General features: G+C 49.6%; 3 protein-coding genes across 3 annotated transcripts; all 3 read left to right on the forward strand.

The window, feature by feature from the left end:
- The first annotated feature begins 1,331 nt into the window (after window positions 1-1,331).
- Window positions 1,332-3,661, forward strand: MIF (macrophage migration inhibitory factor). The gene is made up of 3 exons (XM_021549982.3): window positions 1,332-1,568; window positions 2,389-2,561; window positions 3,394-3,661. The coding sequence occupies exons 1-3, from the start codon at window positions 1,461-1,463 to the stop codon at window positions 3,458-3,460; spliced, it is 348 nt and encodes a 115-aa protein (XP_021405657.1). The 5' UTR covers window positions 1,332-1,460; the 3' UTR covers window positions 3,461-3,661.
- Window positions 3,662-4,954: 1,293 nt separating this feature from the next.
- Window positions 4,955-14,304, forward strand: DDX51 (DEAD-box helicase 51). The gene is made up of 16 exons (XM_021549885.2): window positions 4,955-5,034; window positions 5,191-5,567; window positions 5,946-6,187; window positions 6,290-6,440; window positions 7,096-7,241; window positions 7,558-7,629; window positions 7,797-7,903; window positions 8,410-8,518; window positions 8,885-9,030; window positions 9,703-9,895; window positions 10,504-10,619; window positions 10,718-10,834; window positions 11,781-11,882; window positions 12,139-12,202; window positions 12,411-12,545; window positions 13,340-14,304. Exons 1-16 carry the CDS (start codon window positions 5,012-5,014, stop codon window positions 13,364-13,366), a joined length of 2,127 nt encoding a protein of 708 aa, XP_021405560.2. The 5' UTR covers window positions 4,955-5,011; the 3' UTR covers window positions 13,367-14,304.
- A 274-nt stretch (window positions 14,305-14,578) lies between these two features.
- Window positions 14,579-20,195, forward strand: LOC110481288 (glutathione S-transferase theta-1). The gene is made up of 5 exons (XM_021549821.2): window positions 14,579-14,753; window positions 17,461-17,548; window positions 18,152-18,302; window positions 19,257-19,433; window positions 19,961-20,195. Exons 1-5 carry the CDS (start codon window positions 14,642-14,644, stop codon window positions 20,156-20,158), a joined length of 726 nt encoding a protein of 241 aa, XP_021405496.2. The 5' UTR covers window positions 14,579-14,641; the 3' UTR covers window positions 20,159-20,195.
- The last annotated feature ends 4,214 nt before the right edge of the window (window positions 20,196-24,409 follow it).

A 24,409-nucleotide genomic window follows, 5' to 3' on the forward strand; every position in this document is an offset into this window, starting at 1 on the left:
AGACTTTAAATACAGACCTGAACCTCAATCAATAAAAATGCTTTGTTGGGATAACAAGCTGCTTTGGTGAAAATGTCTTTCTTAGTCAGGGAGGCAAAAGAGAATTAAATTGCAGATGTCTCTCCATCGAGTGGCAGCATAGCCAGGGGCTGCCACTCTGGGCTGGCAGGCCACAGGCCAAGCACACCAGTTGTGAAGTTGCTCTCAAGCTTTTCTCCCTGCACAGGTAGAAAACACCACCTCCATGCAACAAACCTGGGAGGCAGGAAGGTGAGAGGAATAAGTAGGACTATGCAACAGCAGGGAGCTGAGGATATCAAAGAGGGGAAACTTAATCAGTTCTTAGTGGCTGTTCTTAAGCACTGTTAATCACTAGAAAAGGAAGTGCTCCAGTCCTCAGCATTATAACCCGTGTCACTCCAATGCACTCCTGTATGACACCATCCCTGACTCCTCATTCAGGGCTACGAGTGTTCACGTCTGTAACATGGATGTGTTCATGTCTGTAACATGGGCAAGCTCTCTAGCAGCACGACTGCTGTGTGTGCAATGTCTGGGCAGAGAGGGCTCCGGGCCAGATCCTATTTAGCCTTCCTGTGAGTCATTTCGTGAGCAGAGCAGCGCTGCCGCCGTCGGGGCAGGCAAGAGCCAGGGTGGGGAGCCATGCCCTGGCAGCCTACGTGCACCACATCACACAGCGCAGCATGCGGCTCGGCTCTGCTGCCTCTCACCTCCCAAAAGGCACGCACCAATTCATTCCGAAGCAAAACGAAACTCACTTCTGCCTTTTTCCAGTAGAAAAATATGATGCGCAAAGTGGGAGGCTGAGGAGCAATAGGTAACTTTTAATTCGACTGAAATACATTAGATAATAATTAATAGGCAGCAAGGGACACGTTTCTGCTTACACCGAGCTAAAGCTGTACACACCATCAAGCAAAACCACTACAAGTGTTACTTTATTTTGAAAAGGAAAAAATTTTCCGAGTCAGGGCAAGCATCCCTTTTTGCAACCGCCAAGCCAAGGCCTATATCCCTCTCTGGGCCGAATCCCGCAGAAATCAGTGGGAGTGCCCCAGAGCTACTATCGCAGCGTTCATACCACGTTATGTATGAGCTGCCCAGCGCTCCCGGACTCCGTTCCAGGAAGGAGCCTGCAACAAACCCTCAAAAAATGTTCAGTAATAGAAACAAAGCCAAGGAATAACGGCGGAGCGGGGGGAACCTCCGGTCGAGAGACAGCCGCGGGAAAAGTCAGCACGGCACTGCGGGGACCGCGGAGCCGGTGCGAGCGTGTGTCCCCGCCCCGCTCCCTCCCCTGCCTGCCGGGCGGGGCCGCTTTACGTCCGGGGCGGCTTGGCGCACTAAAAGCGCCGCTGACGCCTCCCCGCTCCACTGTGTCGGTCCCGCCGCTCGCTTAGGTTTGCATCGCCGGCCCCGCCACCCCCACCGCCGCCACCATGCCCATGTTCGCCATCCACACCAACGTCTGCAAGGACGCCGTGCCCGACAGCCTGTTGGGCGACCTCACCCAGCAGCTGGCCAAGGCCACCGGCAAGCCCGCGCAGGTGAGGGCGGGGAGCGGGGCGACACGTGCGCGGCGGGCCCGGCGGAGAGGCGGCGCGGAGCGGCCCGCGGCCGTCTCCGCTCCCGCGGGCCCGGGGCGGGCGGGCCGCGGCGGCCGCACAGCGCGGCGGCGGCCCCGCTGCTCCGGGGGAAGGAGCTGGTGCCCGTTCCACGCCGCGGCGCCGCGTGTGCCGATGCCCGGCCCCTGGCGGGAGCGGCACCGGGCCGGCGGGGGCGCGGCGCTCACGTAGCCGGGGATGTGCTGCGCCTGTGCTGGCGGTCGCGATTCGAGCGGCGGAGCTGCGCAGTGGCGCGGACGCACCCGGGCAGAGGCTCGGGCAGACCGAGCGCTCCGAGCAGCTCCCGCCGGCTCAGCCGTGGGACACGGCCCCTCCCGGGCCAGACCGCGGCAGCGCCAGGAGCCCGATGTGACGGAATCGCTGCCCGGCTCTCCGGCGGGTTTGATTTGGGATGTGAGCCCTGGCCCGCAGGCAGTTCTGGGGCCTTTATCTCGCTCCGCCCCGCGCGGTGGCGAGGCTGCGGCGGGCAGCAGCGCCTGCCGCGCCGGCGGCTTTGTGCACACACAGCCGCGTTCCTAAAGCTCAGAGCCGGGCCGAGGGTCCCCGCAGCCCCCAGGGCCGTGCCCCCCATGGGGGCTGCCGGGCCTGAGCCTCCCCTGGGGCTGGGAGGGGCGCAGGGGGCAGCACTGAAGAGCTGCCTGACCCCAGTACAACTGCTCTGTGAAGAGTTGGTACCTAAAGCAGATTTCCGTCAGGAGAGGGCATTTCAGACAGCCTGTAACAGAGTGCTTCCCTCCCGCAGTACATAGCTGTGCACATCATACCTGACCAGATGATGTCCTTTGGTGGCTCCACTGATCCCTGCGCGCTCTGCAGCCTCTACAGCATCGGCAAAATAGGAGGGCAGCAGAACAAGACTTACACCAAGATGCTGTGTGATCTGATCTCGAAGCACTTGCATGTATCTGCAGACAGGTAAGGCTGGGACATGGTTTAACCATATTTACCTGGCTTTCTGAAACCGCTTTGAGAAGTCTGTTTAAAAATTTAAAATGCCAGGAATAAATCCATGTGTTTTGGAAAATTCCAAGTGATTACTTGCAGCACTTTCACGTCCACATAAGAATTCAGTGCCTGTCTCTTTCCCTGGAGAGTCCCCTGTTCAGTGGCTTCCTGCTTCTGAGAGTAGGGAAAAACACCACAGCACTGACAAGCTGCCCAGTGTGTCTTTTGCCTCTGAGGTGTGATGTCTTGCCCTCTGGGGAAGCAAGGCTGAAAGCAGGAGCGAGGAGCAGTAACAGGCTGGAGCTGAGACAGAAGCAGAAGGCAGCAGGCTGAGAGCAGCTCCCCTGCAGGCTGCGGAGTTCAGCGGTGCCTGTGCAGCTGTGAAGGATGGGAAGAACCTGGTGCCATCAGGGTTGAAGGGAGACAGCAGAGCCAGGCCTGAGGGCATGCTTAACTCCCAAGGCTGCCAGTCTGTGTGACACATGTGAGGGCCTGCAGGGCTCAGAAACAAAAGGGGCTGATCTCCGGAAATTCTTGACAGGCTGCAAAACAAAATCTGTCTGGTGTCTGGACAGTCCCTGACTGCATAATAATTGTATTTTAAAAAAAGAGGAAAAAGTACAGTTTTGAGGACTGAGAAATACTGAAGCTGTTTGGAGGCTCCACCAGTTTTTTTTGTAAAGATGAAGCTTGATGCTTTTTCAAGCAGAAGAATGGGAAGCACTCTCCCCTGTTATGTTATCCCAGCTTATATAAATGAGTTAATAAGGTCATTGTATTTCTTCCTGTACCTCATCTGCAGGGTCTACATCAACTACTTCGACATGAATGCTGCCAACGTGGGCTGGAACGGCTCCACCTTTGCATAGAGCTTTCCCTTCTGTCTGAAGAGGCTGTTCCTGGAGCTCCCCTCACCCTGCCCTGTAGCAGAGACCGCAGCACAAATGGCCCCATGTTGCACTTTGTGCACTCTCACAGATTGATGTCTCCTTGCTAGTGTGTTTAAATATTGCTGCTTCAACATTCCTCTGTTTTCTCTGTGTAGAAAACAAATAAAGATTTAGAAGTAAGCTATGTGTGGCGTAGGCTTTGGCAGGTTGGGGATGGAGTTGGGCAATTGCTAACGTATCTGTTTCACTCTGATCCTAAAGTAAACAAAAGAAATGTTTTGGGTTTGCCTGTGTTTCTTAGACACAGTATTTCAAGCTATGGTGGTGGTGCCTGGGGCTGGTTCCTGACACCACTCCAGTGATTTTTACCTTGCCTTAGGTAAGGCTGTAGGTGTATTCAGGGCTGCTTGTTGATCTGAAGTTGGTTTTTGGGTTGTGTCTGCAATTGCTGCAGTTCTTGGACCAGCCCTGTGCCTGCTGCTTCAGGGCAGCTTTCCTGTGAAGATGTGCTCACCTGTGTGTGGCCAAACGAGCAAGGAAGGAGTGCTTTTGCTCGCCGAGGGGAAATTACCCAAATTGCTACACTGTGGGTAATACATCGCTATTACTCGCATTGCTACACTGCCTGCTGCAGGCAGCAGGGAAGGCCCTCAGTGCCGCAGGAGCTGTGCAGGGGCCTGCAGACTGTGGGGAACTTCAGTGTGCTCTGCCAGCCTGTCCCTCGCTGGTGCTGAGCTGTGTCTGCACTGATGCTGTGCCAGCCGGTCCCTCACAGGTGCTGAGCTGTGCCAGCCTGTCCCTCGCTGGTGCTGAGCTGTGTCTGCACTGATGCTGTGCCAGCCTGTGCTGTGCACCTCACAGGTGCTGAGCTGTGTCTGCACTGATGCTGCACCAGCCGGTCCCTTACAGGTGCTGAGCTGTGTCTGCACTGATGCTGTGCCAGGCTGTCCCTCACAGGTGCTGAGCTGTGTCTGCACTGATGCTGTGCCAGGCTGTCCCTCGCTGGTGCTGAGCTGTGCCAGGCTGTCCCTTACAGGTACTGAGCTGTGTCTGCACTGATGCTGTGCCAGGCTGTCCCTCACAGGTGCTGAGCTGTGTCTGCACTGATGCTGTGCCAGCCTGTCCCTCGCTGGTGCTGAGCTGTGTCTGCACTGATGCTGTGCCAGCCTGTGCTGTGCACCTCACAGGTGCTGAGCTGTGTTTGCACTGATGCTGCGCCAGCCAGTCCCTCGCTGTGCCCTTTCCCAGCCTGTCTCTTGCTGGAGCTGTGCTCTGTCCCAGGTGGTCCCTGGCGGGAATGTGCCCTGTCCTGCCCTCATGCTGTGCCCGGTCCCTGGGGGGCCGTGCCCCGTCCCCCCGAGGCTCCCGGCGCCGCCGCTCCCGTTCCTCCCTCAGCGCTTTGCCGCGCTCCCCTCAGGGCCTCCCGCCCCTTCCGCCGCCGGCCGGCAGGGGGCGCGCCCGCCCGCGCCTGCCGAGGCTTCCCTGGCGGGGCGCGATGACGTCACCGCAGTGCGCCCGCGCGGCGTGGCCATGGCGCTGTTCTGCATCCGCAGGTGCGGCGGGCACGGCCCCGCTCCGCTCCCCTTCCCCGCTCCCCTTCCCCGCTCCCCTTCCCCGCCCCCCTTCCCCGCCCCCCTTCCCTGCTCCCACAGCCGGTGCTGTCCGGAGGTCTGTGCTCGTGCCTGAGGAGGTTTGTCCGCGTGTTGCAGGTACGGCGAGGAGGCCGGGCAGGAGGCGGAGGCGGAGGACCGGGCGCGGGTCCTGCTGCAGCGGCTGCAGCACCAGGCCAGGGCCCGGCAGCAGCAGAAGCAGCGAGAGGCGCCGCCCCAGGGAAGGGAAGGCCCGGGGGGCGCGGGGCTGAGCCCGGCGGGGCAGCCCGGAGAAGGAAAGGGAAAGGGAAAGAGGGAGAGTGAGAGTGAGGAGCAGCCCGGTGCGCATAGACAGAAGAAGCGAAAGACAAAACCGGAGCCGCGCAGCTCTTCGGAAGAAAGGGCTGGTACTGAGGAGGCAGCAGATGGCAGCATCCGCACAGAGAAGAAAGCAAATAGAAGGAAATCGAAAGTGCAGCGAGAGAGGACTGAAGCAGGTGAGGATAAAGTGAGACTGTAGGATTTCAGTTCATTGTGGTTGACACTTTCCACAGAAAAGTGGACACGAGTTGCTCTTTGAGTACTTTGCCCAATTTACCTGACTGTTTTCATCTCCTTAATATGCTCCCAATTTCTTTTTTCAAGGGAAGGCCCTGTACTTTGAGAATCAGTTTAGTGTAAGGGGAGGAGGGAAGCACACCACATCACCTCAGTCTTGTTTCTATACCAACAAAAAATGTTTGACTTCTGCACTTGGGTTCAGGAGAAAAGAGCTTACAAGTTGTTGCTTAAGTCCTGTGTTGTAATGTTGCCAAATCCCTTTCCTGTGGCTGGCTCTGACCTGTAGTTCTGTGTTGCTGCTACCCAAATTCCAGATTCTGAAGAAGACATCAAACAACAGGACAACAGAAACAGCTTTAAAAACAAGTCTAATAAAAGGAGGAAAGCAGATGAGGAAACAGAAGGAGATGAAACAGAGAAGAAAGAGAGCAGTGAAAAAGCTGAGGGAAGTAAAACTACAGAGGAGGAGCTGCCCTTAGTAGCCTCAGGGGAAGGGGCAAATGCACCCTCCAGTATGATGATTCTTGGGGACTATGATGCAAAGCCAGTGCAGAAGGTAACTAGCTTGACTGAATTTTGGTTATGGATAGGAAAAGAATGCTTCTTAGAAGTTTATTTTACATATGGTGTTGTCACTTTCTCCTTTCCCTCACCTCAGGTCCAGCCCTTCTTGCCCCAGTGGCTTGCTGAGCCCAAGCGGGTGCAGAAACGCATCAGAGATAATCTGTGTCCAGTCAGAGACGTGCCAGGAATCCATCCCCAGCTCTTGAAAAAGCTGCAGAGGAATGGAATAGACTCCTTTTTTCCAGGTGCCTTGACAGTGCTTTTGTTTCTTCCTAAAGGGACTTGAAGAGTTCCTGCAGTCTGGTGCTGTATACTTTGTGTAGGTAGTGAAGTAAAATACAGGACAAAATGTAAGGCATGAAAGCAATTCTAGGAGATTTAACCCTTCTTTCTCAAAGCTTTGTCTGGGCTGAGTAAAAATCTGGTACCTACTTATGAGTGTAGCTTGGAGTAATGGCTCAGAGCTGCCCAAAGAGGGAGGTCTTACTTGTGTCCTCACACTTTTCCTCCTTATGCCAAGCTTGTGCTTTAGCTCCTTACTTTCCACTGTCTCTCCTACTGATCAGAGCTTTCTGGGAACTCCTTTAGCTCATTAAAGCACTAGAAAAATATCCAAACAAAAAAAGAAATCTGTTTTCTGTTATTTTGCCAGTTTTGCCAACAAGTACAATAAATGCCAGTTCTTAAGTAAGAAGAAAGGCCAGCTGCATGCTGGACAAGAATAGGGAGTGACCTTAGTCCAGCTGAGCCTGGAGACTCAGGCTCTGTCAGAGGCTTGGCAGGGTTATGTTGGGAAGCCAGCATGCATTTTCTCATTTCAATAATGCTTTTATATAACACTTTCAGTTCTTGGTGAGCTGATGAAGCACACAGGTTGTGTTTATTTCTGGTTTTGCTCAGTCCAGGCAGAGGTGATTCCTGCCATTCTCCAGAGTGCAGCCAACGGGTACCTGCTGGGGCGGGGCGGGTACCGCCCCAAGGACATCTGTGTCTCTGCACCCACAGGCAGTGGGAAGACCCTGTCTTTTGTCATACCCATTGTACAGGTGAGTTCATGCTCAGGCATGTACCTCTAAGGAAATGCTGGCGTTGCTTTTGTTCATGCAAAACCTGAACTTAAATGCAGGTCGAAAAGCCAAGGGATTTGTGGACATAAGGCAGCAGATTTTCAGCTCAGAGCTGTCTGAGGGAGCTTCTTGTCAGCTTCCCACTCCTTTTCTCAGATAGCAGACACAGCATGAGGAGTTGGGAGGGTGGAGGGAGAAAAATGGAAGCATAAGACTGTGAGAATGTTAAGCCCATCTTTTCTCATTAGGTTAGGCCCTGTTCTGTCAGGGACTCACTTGGCCTTTATTTTGGCAGGTTCTGTTAGATCGAGTGGTCTGCCACGTACGAGCTCTGGTTGTTCTGCCCACCAAAGAGCTGGCACAACAGGTAAGTGGCTCCTCACCGAGTCTGAGCAGAGCTGGGCTGAGGGACAGGCTGGTGCAGGCAGTCCTTTGGCTGTTCTGTGGAGCAGGCTGAAGAGCTGCCAGTGGGTGTGATGCTGTTCATGTCATGGAAAGTGTTTCCTGCAGCTGACAAAGCCCATCTCTTTGCAGGTGAGTAAAGTGTTCAACATTTACACTGATGGGACAGGTCTGAAGGTCGTTTTGATTACTGGCCAGAAATCTTTTGCAAAGGAGCAGGAAATGCTTGTCGAGAAAAAGTAGGTTAAAAGGTAGTTTGACAAAGTTTATAGAGATTGCATGCTAATTAATGTTATTAAGGTGGGGTCAAGATATGGACTGTTGCAGCACAGCATCATACTATCACGATTTTGGATAATGGGTTTATATGTGTGACTCTGGTGGTTCTGTCTTTGTCACAATGTTTGTTACTACCCCTGTTTTGTGGTTGTAATGTTTTACTAGATTTTTGGGGTTCTTCACCAGCAAATGCTCAGAATGCAAACATTTACCTTTTGTACATGGGTACATATGACTGTGTGGCATTGTGCTGCAAAATTTTTTTGAAGAACAATGAAGAGTGACATTTTCTGTTTAAAATAAGGCAGCACAGTGGAGACTGATGTTTGGCGTCCACCACCACCCCTGCATGCTCTCCAGCATCAAGTCCATATGTGAATTTTGTTATTCGTCAGTTACTTGAGTGTTAGGAAAACCTTCAGGCTGTGAGGAGAGACACTTACTGATGGGCTGCTTGTCCTTTCAGAGTGACAGGCTACTGCAGCCTGGCTGACATTGTGGTGGCCACACCAGGGAGGCTCACAGATCACATTAACCAGACCCCAGGCTTCAGCCTGACACAGCTTCGCTTCCTGGTGAGTCACCACTGCTCTCCCCTCTGAGTGCAGTGTCTGCTGCAGCAGTAATTCCTGCTTGCTTCTTGTGTGGAACATAAATACCTCTCTGTTGGAGCTGTTGTGTGGGCTTGTCTGCACTCCAGATTGTGGAGGGAGCAGTCACAAGATGAGATGTTTGATTCCAACTCGTGACACCCAAGCATCCACCCACTTCCCCTTCTCTCTTAGGCTCTTGCAAACTTGGAGTAAGGATGGGCAAGGAAAGCAATTCTGTTGACTAGAAGTTTCCATTACCTTACCTTCTGGCTCATTGGTTACAGATACAAATTAAAATAAAAGCTCCCAGTATTTAACAAGTGGTGGTTTTCATCCTTGTGAATTCAGGTCGTGGATGAAGCTGACCGTATGATTGATGACATGCACCAGAACTGTCTGAACCAAATTGTCAAAGCTGCATTCCAAGGAGAAAATTACTCTGGCTCCAACATGCTTTTTCAGAGGACCAAACCAGGGCCTTTAACAGCAGCCAGGTAAGTTGCAGGGTGCATTTCTTTGAAGTGGTAGTATGGACACCAGCACTTGGATGTCACTGCCCTGCTCCACTGTACACTGCCACACAGAGTCTCAAAGCTTGATTCCTCTGAGAAATATCTACCAAAATAAGGTAATGAACAGCTGATGCCAGAGAATGTCCTTCAGACTACATATTGTGTTCTCCAGGGTTTCCTTATGTAGACTAAAGGAGCAGCAAAAGAATGCACAAATATTGAAAATCTGTGATCCATTTGCACAGTAACTATAGTAATGCCTTCTGGCAAAGCTGAGTAATGGTTTTGGAGGAAAACTCTTGCAATTAACTGCAGCTGCTGTTTTTGTACAGCAATGGAAGAGATGTGTCAGAAACTGAGATTAATGGCCAAGGAAGGACATGACTAGAATGAGAACATGGTTAGTAACCAGGGTGCAGGGACTTGTGCAGGAGTAATGGATTGGGGTTGTGCACCTGACTGAGGGTGCTCATCAGTTCTGTCTGTGAACTCCACCATAAAACAAGGGTGGAAAAGAATCTACAGAAAAGGCCCAGGGCAGGAAAAGAGCATCAAAGAGTATTGACTGCTTCCTTTCCATCATGTAAAGGCACTTGGGGTGAAACTCCTTTGCCCCATCCTCAAAGCCCAGTTTCTGTGTGCTGTTTCTTTCAGTTCCTGCTCTCCTCAGATACCCTTACAGAAACTGCTGTTTTCAGCCACACTGACCCAGGACCCAGAGAAATTGCAGCAGCTGGATTTATTCCAGCCTCGTCTCTTCACATCTGTATATTCCGAGAAAAATAGAGATGGAACAGAAACTGAGCAAGATACTAATAATAAATACACACTCCCAGAGGGGCTATCGGTATGATGTGAATTCTTTTGAATAAGTTATACTTGAAGATTTGTTTAATTCTGGACTAATTGTGGTTTTACCCTAAAATGAGTAGGTCTTCTTTGTGTTTCCTTGCAAAAGTGGCTTTGGGAGTATTTATGACCCAGAGAGCTGTACCTCTGCACATTTGTTTTCTCATTACTTAAGGTTCATTTGGTTAAGACTTGATTATTTTTTAAATTATTCTGTCTTCATGTGGAATTTAGCAGCAATGGGGGGGTGGAACTAGGAAGTCATAATGTAGTAGCACCTATTAATTGTCCATATGTCTAATATTAATTTCAAGACATGTATATACAGGCCAGCCTGTATGTAGGCAGGAGGGCAGTGCATGTTGTTACTTGCTGTGGAGGTGTAAGAGCATTAGAACAACTCAGGTCTCCTGTCTCCACTCGTGTTGAATCCTGCCAGCCTGTTTATTCTAAAGGGGATGGCATTATGGGCTCTGGTTTTGGTGCTATTAGTCAGCTATAAAACATTCAAGCCTGTGTAGGTCGTGGGCAGGTAGTGGGTTTCAGGGAAGATAGTCTTGGCAAGAAGTGATTTTTCATTCTGAACTCCTTCCCTGTTGACTGCAGCAATGTTACGTGCCTTGTGACCTGAATTCCAAGCCTTTGCTCCTCTTGTATTTCATGCTGAAAATGAATTTCACCCGTGTGTTGTGCTTCACCAACTCCAGGGAAGCCTCTCACAGGTAAACATGAATGAGATCACTCTCATACTGTCATGGGTATCTGTCAAGGGATCTTACAGAGCTAAAGAAGTGACAGCTTCTCTCTTGTTTACCTGCAGGTTGTTCCTGCTGGTTCAAGCCTTTGGTGGAATCCCGGTGGCAGAGTTTTCTTCTCGGTTAACTCCAAATGAGAGAAAGAGAACTATGAAGGAGTTTGAACAAGGAAAAATACAACTGTGAGCATCTTAAACTAGTCTTGTGTGTTTTCCAGCACAGGCTGTTTCCAGTGTAAAAAGCTAAACAGAACAAGGGACACAGTTGGGTCCAGGGTGGGACAGCTGGGACACAGACTTGGGGTCTTCGAAAACATGCAGGAGTTGTTGCAGAAGGGGTGTGAGACTTGGACATGTGACTTTGAATTATCCTTCCTGTAACTCAGCCTGTTCTAATCTAGCTGCAGACTCAATTTCTACATGTTGTTTTATAACAAGCAATAAATACAAATGCGTGTTCACAGAATTGCCCAAAACACACAGATTTGCAAATCTGGAGTTTAATGTTTGTGCTGAGCATCTGGTACTTGTCGGGTGGAAATGGATGTTGGTGCTTGAACCGTATTTAGTGTTACAACTTCCTAGTGAAGCAATCCCTGCTCAGACTGGCATACAGGTCTACTTCTACCCCTGTGTTTGATTTGCATTGTGGTTTTGGAAGCTATATGAGATTGTATCTGTGCAGTGTCTCTGAGGAAAAGGTAATAACTTATTTTCTAGGTGTTCTTTTTATCCAAACCTGGTATATAAATTCCTCCTTGACTACTGGAATTTCTTACATCTCTATTTGTGTGTTCTGTGCTTGTTGTGGGATGTTCAGATTCCTTAGAGATTTGTATGAGCTGGGAGGTGTCTGGCATGCTTGGAGAAGCTGGAAACACCCAGTACCTTTTCATGCTCAGCAGAGGGTGACAAGCCTCTAGTGATGCTTGGAGGTCTGTGGGCAGCTAATAAGGCCAGTGGTAACAAGAAGTGACTTGCAGTGCTGCTGCCAGGCCTAGAGGCAGAGGCTGACTGTCCAGTTTGAACAGAGATTAGCAAGAGTTGTGCTGTGTTCACTGGTATTTTATTTGTGTGTGTAGTGCCTGAGATGTTACCTGAAAATGACTATGTATACATTTGCAAACAGATTAATCAGCACAGATGCTACAGCCCGAGGGATTGATGTTAAAAGAGTGAATTATGTGATCAACTATGATGCACCACAGTTCATCAGGACGTACGTTCACCGGTAAGACAACAGGAACAAGAGGAACATGTCTGAGCTTGGTTTATTTTGAAATATTTAGCAAAGGTGACATGCACTTAAAGGGGCTCTTAGCTTTTCTTTTTACTTTACTATGCAAATAGCTTTATAGCAAAAATTAAGCCTAGCATTGCTTGGAATCAGACTTCCTTAAAACTGGAAAATTTCAGCATCAGAATCTTGGAGTTGATAATGGCAGTGACTATGGGGCTAAACTGACTTTAAGCTACTTTGCTTTCAGAGTTGGAAGAACAGCTCGTGCAGGAGAAGCAGGTGTTGCTTTCAGCTTGGTCCTTAGAATTCAGGTATGTTTTTGATGTGGGATCCTTTTGATAAGGATGCATGCAGGGGCATAAAGATCATAAAGTTCATACTACTTCCCATCTTTTCCAGTCAGCTGAGCTTTGTGCTTGGAAACTTCAGTTATTTCCTGACTGAGCAGCTTGTTCCCAAATGTGCTTTTTGTGGCTGATAGGCAGGGGGTGTCTGATCTCCAGGGTCTATTTTGTGCAGGAGCGGCGGTTCCTGCGGATGCTGAGGGATGCTGGCATCCGGGATATAAAGAAACACCCAGTGAAGGGCAACTCATTGAAGCCATTGGTGCAGCAATATGAGGGAGCTCTGTGTAAGCTTGAGAAGACAGTCAAGGTAACTGAAATGGGGAAGAAAATAAACTGCAAGTTTATTTTTATTATTTTTTTATTGCAACTCATGCTCAACACAAGTATTAGAGTCCAGGAGCCTTTCCTTCATCTGAAATAGTACCAATTCAGCATTGGTGAAGGCAGCATTGGTGGGTGCATCGTTATGGAATACTCAGAAAGGGTGGGGAGGGGAGAAAGGTTTGGGCAGCATTCCTGGAGGGGTTTAAAAGATGTGTAGATGTTGCACTTGGGGACGTGATTTAGTGGTAGGTTTGGCAGTGCCAGGTAAATGGGTGGATTCAATGGTTGTAAGAGTCTTTTTCAACCAAAACAATTCTGGGTTTTGGTGGGTTTTTTCTATTCTGCTCTTCTGTTTACCTCTGTAGCTGGGATTTTGACAGCTACCCAGAGAACTGCAAGCAAAATTTAGAGATTAAACCTTTTGTCATTACAGAGTTTAAGACTGTAATGTACAGCTATCTGCAGGCCCTTTTTTATACACCAGTGTGAAGTTGAGAACTTTGAGACAAAAGCAGGGTAGCATTTACCTTGCCAGATGGTGGACTAGGGATCCTTAATAGACTGTGCTGCATGATTTGGGAAGTGTTCTGCTGTCTAATCTGAGAACTCATAAATACTTGGCCCTGAAAAATGATGATTTTGAGTTGTAGACTAGGAATGTTTGAGTACTGGGACAGAAAGGATTATTAAATTGTCCTCTTCCTCCCTGAAGTCCCTTCTGTGTGACTCTGAGACAGGGGCATCTTCAGTCACCTTGTCAACTTTAATTTTGAACAGAGCGAGCGAGCGCAGAAACGAGCCTGAGCGAGTGGAAGCTGAGCTGCTGAGGTGGCACTGGAGCTGCTGCGTGGGACAGGCCATGGGCTGTTCCCAGCACTGAGTCATGGTTCCTCAGGTTTATCATATCTGAAGTCTGCTATTGGAGGCCTTATTCCTCTTTCAAGGATGCTGTGAACAGAGTTTAGTTACTGGCTTAAAAAAAAAAAAAAGATAAATTTTGAGATACAGGTTGTCTTGAAGAGGACTTTGCATTGTATCCTGTTGGCATATGCAGAATTACCACTAGCTCCTGAGCGTGGCCTGATGGAACTGCTGTCCTCCAGTGCTGAGGGCTGGGCCCTCACTCCTGCCCTGGGACAATGGTTCTGTCTGTCTGCAGATGCATAAACACCTGTGCAGTGCCTAAAGCAGAAATGTGTTCGAAGAACTGCTCTAGGCTGCAGTGAGTCCAACTTTTTAGTAAATTTTAAATAAATATTATATATTTTTTTAAACCACTGGCTAATAAAGATTCCTGGGCTCAGGATTTGGACTTTATGATCTTTGTGACTCCCTTCCAGCTCACGGTATTTTATGATTAGGGATGAAGATACTGTTAAAAGGACTTTTCACTGTTACAGTCCTGTGCCCTTCCTTTTCTTGCCTATGTTCTGTACCAGAGGTAACAGCAGCTATTATTAAGTGTAGATTGATGTTAATGCAGACTGAAATGTCTGATGTCTAATACGAATGTCCTGGAGCCAGCTGGTGTCACTGCACACCATGAGTGTGTATTTGGCACATGCCATGGTATTTTTAGCTGCCCTGGCAGAAGGCTTAGAGCTGCCATGTAACTCTGGCCTGCAACTACTCTCTAAGGGTTGCTTTTCCTCCAGTAGGAATGGCTCCAGGTCTGGCTTACTGTTTTGCAAAGCAAAAAAATTGTACACCAGCATTAGCAGTAAATTATTGACAACTGGCAATCTTGAAGAAAGTTGTTTTTCCATGGCTCGGGTTTCTGGGCTGCTGCTGCAGTCGCAGGAATGGAAACTTGTGCAAGAGCTGTGAGCTCCCGGGGGCAGAAGCAGCATCCGCCTCTCCGTGCCCTCAGCGGGGCTGTGGTTTCTTTATCACTGAGGGCAGCCACTACCAGCCGATATGCCAGGTGGCAGAGCCAGCTGAGACTTTGCCCGCAGCCATCGGCGCTGTCCCCCGAGTCCGGCAGCGCGCTGCCGCTCCGCCCGCCCGGGGCGGGACCGCCGCTGCGGGCACCGGGCGGGTTTAACAGCACCGGGAGCGGCCGGCAGCGACAGCGGCGGGATGGGGCTGGAGCTGTACCTCGACCTGCTCTCGCAGCCCTGCCGGGCGCTCTACATCTTCGCCCGGAGCAACAAGATCCCGTTCGAGTTCAAGCGGGTGCAGCTGGCCAAGGGTGAGCGGGGCCGGGGGGCGGCGGGGCCACCCCGGTGTCGCTCCGGGCGGTGCCAGCCCCGGGCTTTGCGGCTGCTCCCTTCGCCCCTCCCGGGGGATGCTCGGTTCCAGCCCGCGGTGAAGCAGCAGGGCTACTCACCGTCCCCATCAGTGTGCGGTGTTGTGAGAGGGTGCGGTGACCCTCCTGCTGCAGAGGGTTCCTGGTGCCTACGCGAAAACAATACCTAATTCTCCAATGCAATCCTGTACTTTAAGTACTGATTTCAGTGCCTCTGCGCCTCTGTTGCAAACAAGACTCTCTCTGCCAAGGCATGTGATTTATTTGAAATCGGCCCCACCCAGCAGAAAATGCGTCTGAAAAACAAGAGTCACTTTTCTGAGAAGCGCTCAGGATGTACCAGATCTGAGGCATTCCCCATTTAGATGGGAAACAAAAAGCTGCAGAGATGGGACATTCACGTGTGGGTGAGGACAGCGAGGAGTGTGGTTCTCATCCAGGAGTTCAACTTAGAAAACTTTGTGCTCTGGTAAGCAGCAGCAGCTGCTGAGAACAGCCCTTCTCTTGGCAGGGGCCAGCCCCCTTGGGAGGCTCGTGCTGCACCAGCCTGCCGAGCTGTCCCCATGTGTAGCTAGGGCAGGGGTAGGGCTGCCCCTTTTGGGGTTCCACTGGGTCGAGTGCTTTGTGGTCTGGTTATTCTGGGAGGGTTGAGGACCAGCTTGTGAAGGCTGTGGAGCGAGACAGTGCAGCTGGCAGTAATCTGAACACTGAGAAATGAAGGGAGATGGTTTAGTTGGGTTAAAACCAACTGATAACTGGTAGGAGCCTGTCCAAAGGTGTTTTTTCACCAAAGGAGGCCCAAAGATCTGTATCTTCTCTCTTTCTAATTAAAGCTGGTAAAACCTATCCCTTCAATCTCTCCAGATATCTGATGGATTTGGAATTAAGGTAATGCATCGGGCATGAAAAGGCCTCAGTAAGTAATGCTTAAAAACAATGAAAGATGAGAAGGCTCCTGGAGCTGAAATTGAGGAAGGAACAAAAGAGACTCCAACTTGAGAGGAACCTCAGACATGTTGTGGTTGAGTCTTTGGGTGTTCCCCTGCACCTGAGCCTTGTGTTGGTTGTACCTTACTGTGGCATTCTTCCCACTTGTCTCATTGCTAAAATTTTTGCAGTTGTTTGTAGCTGAGGGCTGGCTCATCTTGTGTCCTTCCCCTTCTTTCCCAATAAATTAATTGTTGTGGTGAGACACTGGAGCAAAGGAGAGGAGACTTGCAAGGAATGAGAGCACCAAAGAAAATGGAACAACTGAAGTGCAAGGATAGGGGAAGTGAGAGGAAGGAAAGGGAATTAAATCACAGATTTCCAATGCTCTGTGTCACTTGGCAGCAGTGCCTGCTTTTGGCCTGTGGATTTCAGATGGGTGATTTGGGTGCATCTCATCCCATTCCTGCAGAGTGTGCACCTCCCGTGCCATGGGGAATCTCTGCAGGTGCCTGCACTGGGTGCCACAGTGGGGGAGGCCTCCCTGCACTGGTACCTGACACTGCACAGTTTGTAAGGACAAGGTGAGGGAACTGATACTCAGAATCGAGCTCGTGGCTTAAATGGGATGCCCCAGAAAAGCTCGTAGCCCCCAGTAGGGCAGGTGTCAATGAAAGGGGTAGAAAGAGTGAGAATGGATAGGGATCACCTGGCATTCAAAGGACACCTGAGCACCTGGAATCTGCACACATCTTTTTGAGAGGGGTAGGGGAGATGGGCTGTGAGCCAAGTGACAGGGGAATAGTCACAAATCAGGTTTGTCAAGTACAGAAAAGCTAAATTTGCTTCCAGAGCATCTCCTCTGGCACACAGGTTCTCAGATGGCTCACACAGCAGGATGGGCACAAGGTTAGTTACACATTAGAGAGGCTTGGATACCCAGGCAGCCACGTGTGGCTGAGGTGAGTGGAAGGAAAAGGCTGTCACAAACAAGTGACATAAAACAAGGCTTCTGAGACTGCTTTCAGACAGAATGGAGTACACTGAGACCTCAGATGAACAAGGCACTTTCTCCAGTCAGGTTCACTCCATCTACATTCTGGGGAGGACCTACAAGATAGCTTAAAAACAACCTCAAATCCATATTTGCTCTTACAAAAGATTGAAAGATGCACAGGAGCTAATTGAAATTTCATCTGTAATGAAGTACCCATGGCTTTATATGGAATCACAAGAATTTATTTTCATTCATGGACTTTAGAAAGGGTAGTTGAATATAAATTACATTATCTTCCAAAAAATGGTATCTGCTTTCTCATTGTCCTCCCTTCCTTGGAGAAAAGGGTTTGTGAGATCCCTTTCCTCCAAGGTGCCTGGTGCTCCCTCTGGGTTTGTACAGGTCAGGTACCTCCAGGCACCAACTTGGAGAGGATAGAGCCCCAAGCTGTCAAGTGCTGTTGGTATGAAAGGACTCCTAACCATCCTGCCCTTGGTTGAGAGGTGGGTCTGGTATGCAGGCAAGAAGCAAGAGAGCTGATACCACAGGGCTGGCCCCCTACCCACTCTGCAGCACTTATTCATTGCTTATAAACTTCATACAAGACTCAATTTTTAAAATCCAAACCAGAAACTTGAAGCTAGATGGTCCCCACAAACTCCTCAGGTGTTTTCAAAGAGGTCCTGAGTATCCCTGCCAAGTAAAACTTCTCATTTCCCTCCTCAGGGCAGCACAAGACAGAGGAGTTCCGGAAGGTGAATGTCCTGATGAAGGTGCCTGCACTGAGGGATGGCTCTTTCACTTTAGCAGAGAGGTGAGGCTCAAATAAGTTCAATCCCCTGCTGCAGTGTTGTTTATCTCAATGCTTGGATTCTGCCAGTGTACTGCTGGGACTCCAGTCCAGGCAGGTTTTTGTTTCCTTCCTGTCCTGTGTTCCACTTGTACATAACAAACCTGTTTTTCAAGAAGCTGTCTCATGTAAGCAACTTGAACAGCATTAATATTAGAAAAAGCTGCTGCTTCGAGCTACTTTGCTCCTTTGTAGGCAGTGTTTCTGAGCTTAAATACCTGTTCAGGTGTGCTGCTCTCTGCAGGAAATCTGACATAAAGCACCCACTGCTGGATGGCCAGGCAACATGAAGCTCAGATTTGGTATCAACTCATTCTGCAGCTTCTATTTGCTCAAAACTGTACCTGCAGACCACACCTGTCTTGCTGGGCAATTACTCATATTAGAGATTGTGGTCCACGGGCAGCAGCACAAACTCTGTCCTGTGCTGTGCCCTGCTGCACTTCCACCTGACTCCCATGGGGTTTGTGTAGCTGCTTGTCCAGCAGTGCAAAATCTGGGGAGGCAAAGAAAAGATGAGGTGCTTTCATCTCACATGATCAGCTCTCTGTCTTGCTCTCTGGGCAGCATTGCAATCCTCCTGTACCTGGTCCAGAAATTCAAGACTCCTGATCACTGGTACCCATCTGACCTGCAGAAAAGGGCTCGGGTTGATGAGTACCTGTCCTGGCAGCATGTCAACATCCGTGCAAAGGGGAGCAAGTTGTTCTTAAGCAAGGTAAAACCATTATATAGCAAAAGTGAGGTGCTAAGGATGTAGCCTGCCTGTCTGCAGGGCCTTTCTCAGCAACTGTACAAGCCAAATGAGAGACAGGAACAAAGCTGACTTGGCTGCTGAAGCCAGCCTAACTGGAGTAGCCTGGATCCCTCATGCTGCGGCCAAAGGTCCAGAGCAGCTCCCCCCAGACACAGCTCAGTGCTGGCTGCCCAGCCCCATGGAAGGAAACATCTCCCTCTGGAAAACAGAACACAGATGATACAGTCTTCCCTTTGATGCCTCAGGTGTTAGCTTTTCTATTTTTCACATTCTGTGCTGCTTTAGTGGGTGGGTCTGGGCTTCATATTAGAGGATGGTGAACTCCCTGCACAGAGCAGGGAGACAAAACAATTCCTTCTCTAGCTGAGGACCAAGGACAAATTATCCAAATCTCAGGCCCAAGAGCACAAACAACATGGGCTGGAGAGAGAAAAACAAGAAGGATGTGACTTCATAACCTAAAGCTGGAATTGTATATTTAACTCCAATATGCAAATGGACCAGAACTTATCAAAGTGAGAGACTCCATGAGTGGTCATGCATTTTGTGACCATTTTGGTTCATCTTGGGTGCAGCCCTGGCTGGGCTCTTGTGCAGCCCAAGGTGGATCGATTGAGGAGATCCTTTTAATAAATCCCTGCTTTATTCTTTAGCTCCATCTAGTCTCTGTTCTAGGTCAGCCCTCACAAGGCATCACTTTGAGAGGAGACTCTTGTGGCTGAATTTTCAGATTTCTAGGCAAGGAGAGGCAGGAAGTAATGACTGACACTAATGTTAACCTGGCAAGGTTGATGAGCAGCTCTGGTTGTTCTCATGCATGGCTGGTGAGGGATCCTCAGAAGGTGGAAAAAAGAGTGTGATGACTAGATTTGGAAGGAAACACATCTAATCCAAGTTGTTTCTTCTCCCTGCCAGGTGCTGCTGCCTCTCATCACAGGCCAGCCACTTCCTCCAGAGAAACTGGAGTTTCTTACTGAGGAGCTGAATGTTGTCCTGAAGCAGTTTGAGGAAAAGTTCTTGCAGGACAAGCCCTTCATCGCAGGCAGCGAGGTCTCCCTGGCAGACCTCGTAGCACTGGTGGAGCTCATGCAGGTGAGCATCAACCCCAGCACTGCTGGACATGTGAGCTGGGCTGTGGGCAGGCCAGCCACGGGGGGCTGCTGCACCCCCACCTCTGTAATGGCAGACCTTCCCTGGGGTTAAGTCTTGCTACTTTTTGCCTCTGATGACAACTAAGTTTACCGGGAAAAATCTACTTTGATGAAACAGTTCTTTCTGTAGAAATATGGATAGAATTGATCGGGAAAGAAAGATAAATTACCAACTAGGCAGGAAAGTACAGAGATTTGGAAGAGCTGTGTTGGTGTGCATGATTTCCATGTTGAGTTAGACCATTCTCGGGTTAGCCATGGCAGAGCTCTTTGCTGCACGTCCCAAGGGACAGCAGCTGCTGAGGGTGTCACCACTTTGCCTCCTATGACCCGAGAGCCAGAGATGAGCTCCACCCAACATCACGACTGTCTGCTGCCTCGAGCCAGCAGCATATCCACTTTGATTTGGTGCCATCCCTGGCAAATGCCCTGTCTGCCTCACTCCCTGTGCTGTGTGTGTCCCTGCAGCCCGTGTGTGCTGGGTACAACCTCTTTGAGGAGAGGCCAAAGTTGGCAGAGTGGCGCAGGCGGGTGGAAGAAGCTGTGGGGAAGAAGCTCTTCCAGGAAGCCCACGAGGAGATCATGAACGTTAAGAACTTGACTGCTGACCATTTCTCACCTGAGTTGATCGAGAATTTCAAGCAGCAGCTCCTAAAGCAGAATTAGAGGGTTATGCTCCAATAAAATGGATTATTTTTCTGAAGGCTTATTGTAGTCTTTCAGCATTTCTTCTAAAAATCATAAACACCATTCCACAAAATGTGCTTTCCTTCATTCACAGCCTTTCTGCAACTTAGAAGGGAAGAAAAATGCATCTTACACTGCCATGAGCAGCTTTTCCCTCTTGTCCACTGCAGCATGGGAAGTGTAGCCCTGTAGGCTTTTCTTTCATGCTGCAGCACCACTGGCTGTGTTCCAGGGCTGGCTGAGGTGATTCAGTCTGTGTGGGAGCTGGGGCACTCAGAGCTGCCCTCCCACCTCTGCTCTGAGTTTTTCAGGCCAGAGCAGAGGTTTCCTGAGGGTGTGGCAGAACAGGTGTGTCTGAAACAAGGAAAAAACATTGCAGCAGGTGGTTTTCACTTTGCCAAGTGGAAACAGTCTGCTGGAAGATTTTTGCTCTTTAGGAAAGAGACAGGTCAGCAGCCAGCCCCCGTGGGAATCCTGCCAGAGCCTTTGGAACATCTGGCCACTAGATGCTGCTGCGTCACCTGTGAGAGCAAAGGGACACAGTGCCCAGGAGCAGGGAGCTGTGCTGGTACCCAAGGGGTGCCTCCAGCTTCTGGCAAGGACAGTCAATAAAGCTCCTCACCCAGAGACTCATGCTACACTCTATAAAGAACATTCTTCACAGTGGAAAAAAGCTGCTTTTCTTGGTCAAGCTGCTGCAAACCACAAGCCACAGTGGTTTGTCAGCACAGCAGAAACCATTTTGGCCAGGCTGTCAGCCTGGTAGCACAGGGAGCTGTGCAGGCCAGCCCTGTGTGAGCAGAGAGCTTGGTACATGAGCTGGAGAATGTCCCACACATGGTTAATGCTCCACTGCTCTTCAGTATTCTCCATAAAGCCAATGGCTGCATTTGCCAGGTGTTGTTGCTCTGTTTGGATTTGTAACCAGGATTTGGAAGAAAGTGGACATTAAGTCATCCTCCACACCTGTGCAACACCCTTCATAACCATAGCCTGTGTCCCTTTGTGCCATTCCTGCTTTCCTGTTGTGCTGTCCCTGTGACCTCCCATTTCCAGGCACAGGCCTCCATGAGGAAGCTTCCAGTTTGCAGATTTGTTTTTCTCCCCTCCTTGCTAAGCTGTGTGTGTACTTGGAAGTCTGTTTGTCTCTGCTGCTGGTTGCACCATCCATGGGGAAGGCTGCACACTATGCTAGCTGTGAGGTGTCAGTCTGAATGCAAGTCAAGTTTCTGCAGCGCCCAGAAATGGTGACTGGAGCTGCTCAAAGTCTCACACATCCTTTCAGTTGGATCCACTGTTTTTGGGGAGTGAGCCAGCTGGATTTCTGTTTGTTTTCTGAGTAAACCTGCCCTTTAGTTCAAAGGGCCACACGAACCACAGTCTGCACTGCACTTGCCTGCAGGCTGAGCTATAGGAGCCAAGCAGCCTGGTGCCTTTGCTTTCCATCCTTCCACCCTGCAGGAAACCCTCAGTGTCAGTGGTAAAAAGGCACATTTGCCCTCAAACTTTCTCCCATTCTGTGCAGATACATGCAGGGATATTTGTCTTCTTACCTGATGTTTTATTGGTAAATTTGTTGAGAAGGGCCTGTTGCATGCCAGTGAGCAGAGCCCATGAGAGCAGCTCTCTTCTGGCCCTAGCGGGGCCTGGTGCCTGAGCAGCAATGCCTGACAGCCTGTGCTGCTGCAGCTGCCACAGTGCTGAGCCCCAGGAGGTGTTTATGTTGTACCACTTCCTTCCTCTAACTGCAGCTTTATCACGCTCCCAGCTGGGCTGCTCTGCACCCCTGCAGTTGAAGAGGTGCCTTTGCTGCCCAGCCTCGCTGCACGCTGCTGTTGGCACCTTTGTGCCTTCCCTGACTTTCAACTTTTCCCTTTCTTGGACAGAGCAAACTTCTACCAGCATGATAAATATTGCCCACACTTTCTGTTCAAGTATAAGCAGAGCAGAGAAACAATCAAAACCAAGAGTCTATTTTGTAGGGTGCTAGTCTTGACAGATCTCAAAATGGACTTAAGGAGCAGAGCCTTTTGTGGCACACATCTCCCTGCAGAATCTCCAGACAGGGCTGCTCTGCATGCAAACCATTGCAAAAACCAAGGCAAATACAGTGTCTTTTTAAAACTTTTTTTATTTACTATATTTGTAGCACAAAAGCTCCATGTAAGAGTTTTGAGCCAATGTTCTGCTTGGAATGAAGCACAAGGTCCTTAAATGTCACCCATTGTGCACTCCTGCAAGGACGGCTGCCTTCAAAAGCAAGCTGGAGCTATGTTCAGAGCTGGTTCTCTGGTGCTCCTCCACTGCTGTTTCACAAAGGATAAATACACTTGCCTCACTCCATCCTGGCCATGATGACAGGAAGGGAATTTAAATTGTTCTTCCCATACTTTCTGCCTGGCATATATGCAGTGACCAGTGGCATTTTGAGCTCTTCCATTCCCACAGGACAAAGCACCTCCCTAAAGTAACACCTTGGATGGTCACAGAGTTATAAAACAGATAAATCTGCCTTGTTCTTTGCTCTAATTCATGGAGATAAGGCTGTTTATCCTTGTACTTTGCCTTTTGCTATCCCTCCACCTCTGTATTTTGTTCCTTTGTGTCATTGGAACTTGTCTGGTTCCAGTTCCTAGATTGAAAGCCGTGGGAGCTGCCCCCCAAAACCCAACGGATTGTGCAAGAGTTTTGCTTGTCTTGGTACAAGGTCTGTTGAGTGTCTACTCCCCTTTCACCCTGAAAAGGGAGAGGGATTACACCTCCACTGTCAGCTTCACGTGTCACCTTAATCTAATGTGTTCCATTCAACTTCCTCAATTCCTGCCAGAGCTATTTGGAAATAAGTGAGAACCTGTGATTTCTGGAAGAAAATGAAGCTGTAACATACAAAATAGGAGGAATGTTTAAAAAACAGAAAGACATCCTGAGACGAATTCTAAATTATTAAGAAATAAGCTGTAAAACTTAATGCATTTTTTTTCTGTCTTTTTCCTGTTTCCAAAATGCTGACAGAGAAAATAAGGGCAGGAAAAATGGTCTTAGAGGTGACGGAGTCAAATGAAAATACAGTGCTAGAAGCACTAGCCTGGAGCCAGGAATAATCAATCAAATGCTCTATAACACAATCAGATAAAAATACCTCTTTGGTTATGTGGGCTGTGCAGTGCAGTCAGCAAATTGGAGAAAAACTTAAGGAAGGAACATTTCCAGGCGGCACATGAAAAGATCTTTGAAGCTCAGATAGGACTAATGGATCAACTGAACCATGAATAAAGGAGCAAAGTGAACCCACACTGCTAATATTGCTGCACACTGCTGAGATCAACACTCTTCTCAATGATTTCTCAGAGTATGGGCATGGGAGCACTTTGAAGCACAAAGACTTCTCTGACTGTTTACCTGTGCAGAGCCACTTTCATGCTCCTTTTCTCCACTCCCTCAACATTTCAGATTCCTTTGCACTGAAGGAGTTTGAACTCAAGCAGCTGCCACAAGGCTCTGTGAGCTGTGATCTCCAGCATGTCAGTGCTGGGTGCAGGTGCTCGAGAGGCTGAACTGTGCTGCAGGGGAAGTGAAGGGGTGCACAGCCCCTCTCCGTGTTCTGGCTGAGAAACTGAAAAATTCTTACAGTGCTCTTCTAAATCTGAAAGTTCTAAACCCCTGGAAATGTCCCAGTCTGTAATTTGTCTAGTCCAAAAGCTCCCAGATCAGTACCCAAGCCTTTTCACAAGAAAAAGAGCAACTGGATCCTCCAGTTTCCTCTCCCTGAGATTCCTATGGTTCTTTCCAAAGATCTGTGTATGACATACGAGCTCTGTGGCACAACACTGATAGCAAGGTGTCAGCACAGCTGAGGTGGGTTTGACTGGGGGTGACTTTGCCCTGAGTGGTTCAGCTGCTCTATGTCACAGGTCCCACAAATCCCTGTGCTCAGCCAGCATGTCACCTTCCCAAAATCACACAGCTGTGCACCGAGCTCTGGGCTCAGTGCAAATGACAAATACCAGGGAGAGGAAAGTCACTTTGACTGAGTATGCAGATGTAATGTACACACAGAAGTGCTCCACACTTCACTGCCATTCAGCTGTCACCTTGCAGCAGAGACTATATGACGAAAGAATTATGTTCTGAACGGAAAGCCCTGCTGAGATCTGGCGGTGCGTGATTAACACCGGCTCCGAGGACACTGTGCAAAGGCGCTGTCTGCAGCGTGGCACAGCCCCGCGGGAC

Source organism: Lonchura striata, chromosome 18 (genome assembly GCF_046129695.1).
Source record: "Lonchura striata isolate bLonStr1 chromosome 18, bLonStr1.mat, whole genome shotgun sequence".
Classification (NCBI taxonomy): Eukaryota; Metazoa; Chordata; class Aves; order Passeriformes; family Estrildidae; genus Lonchura; species Lonchura striata.

Coding starts and splice junctions, on each gene's coding strand:
- MIF (XM_021549982.3), top strand. CDS start 1,461: ATGCCCATGTTCGCCATCCACACCAACGTCTGCAAGGACGCCGTGCCC. Junction 1,569..2,388: donor CCACCGGCAAGCCCGCGCAG/GTGAGGGCGGGG, acceptor TCCCTCCCGCAG/TACATAGCTGTGCACATCAT. Junction 2,562..3,393: donor TTGCATGTATCTGCAGACAG/GTAAGGCTGGGA, acceptor CCTCATCTGCAG/GGTCTACATCAACTACTTCG.
- DDX51 (XM_021549885.2), top strand. CDS start 5,012: ATGGCGCTGTTCTGCATCCGCAG. Junction 9,031..9,702: donor GGGCCTTTAACAGCAGCCAG/GTAAGTTGCAGG, acceptor TGTTTCTTTCAG/TTCCTGCTCTCCTCAGATAC. Junction 11,883..12,138: donor ATCAGGACGTACGTTCACCG/GTAAGACAACAG, acceptor CTTTGCTTTCAG/AGTTGGAAGAACAGCTCGTG.
- LOC110481288 (XM_021549821.2), top strand. CDS start 14,642: ATGGGGCTGGAGCTGTACCTCGACCTGCTCTCGCAGCCCTGCCGGGCG. Junction 18,303..19,256: donor GCAAGTTGTTCTTAAGCAAG/GTAAAACCATTA, acceptor TCTCCCTGCCAG/GTGCTGCTGCCTCTCATCAC. Junction 19,434..19,960: donor CACTGGTGGAGCTCATGCAG/GTGAGCATCAAC, acceptor GTGTCCCTGCAG/CCCGTGTGTGCTGGGTACAA.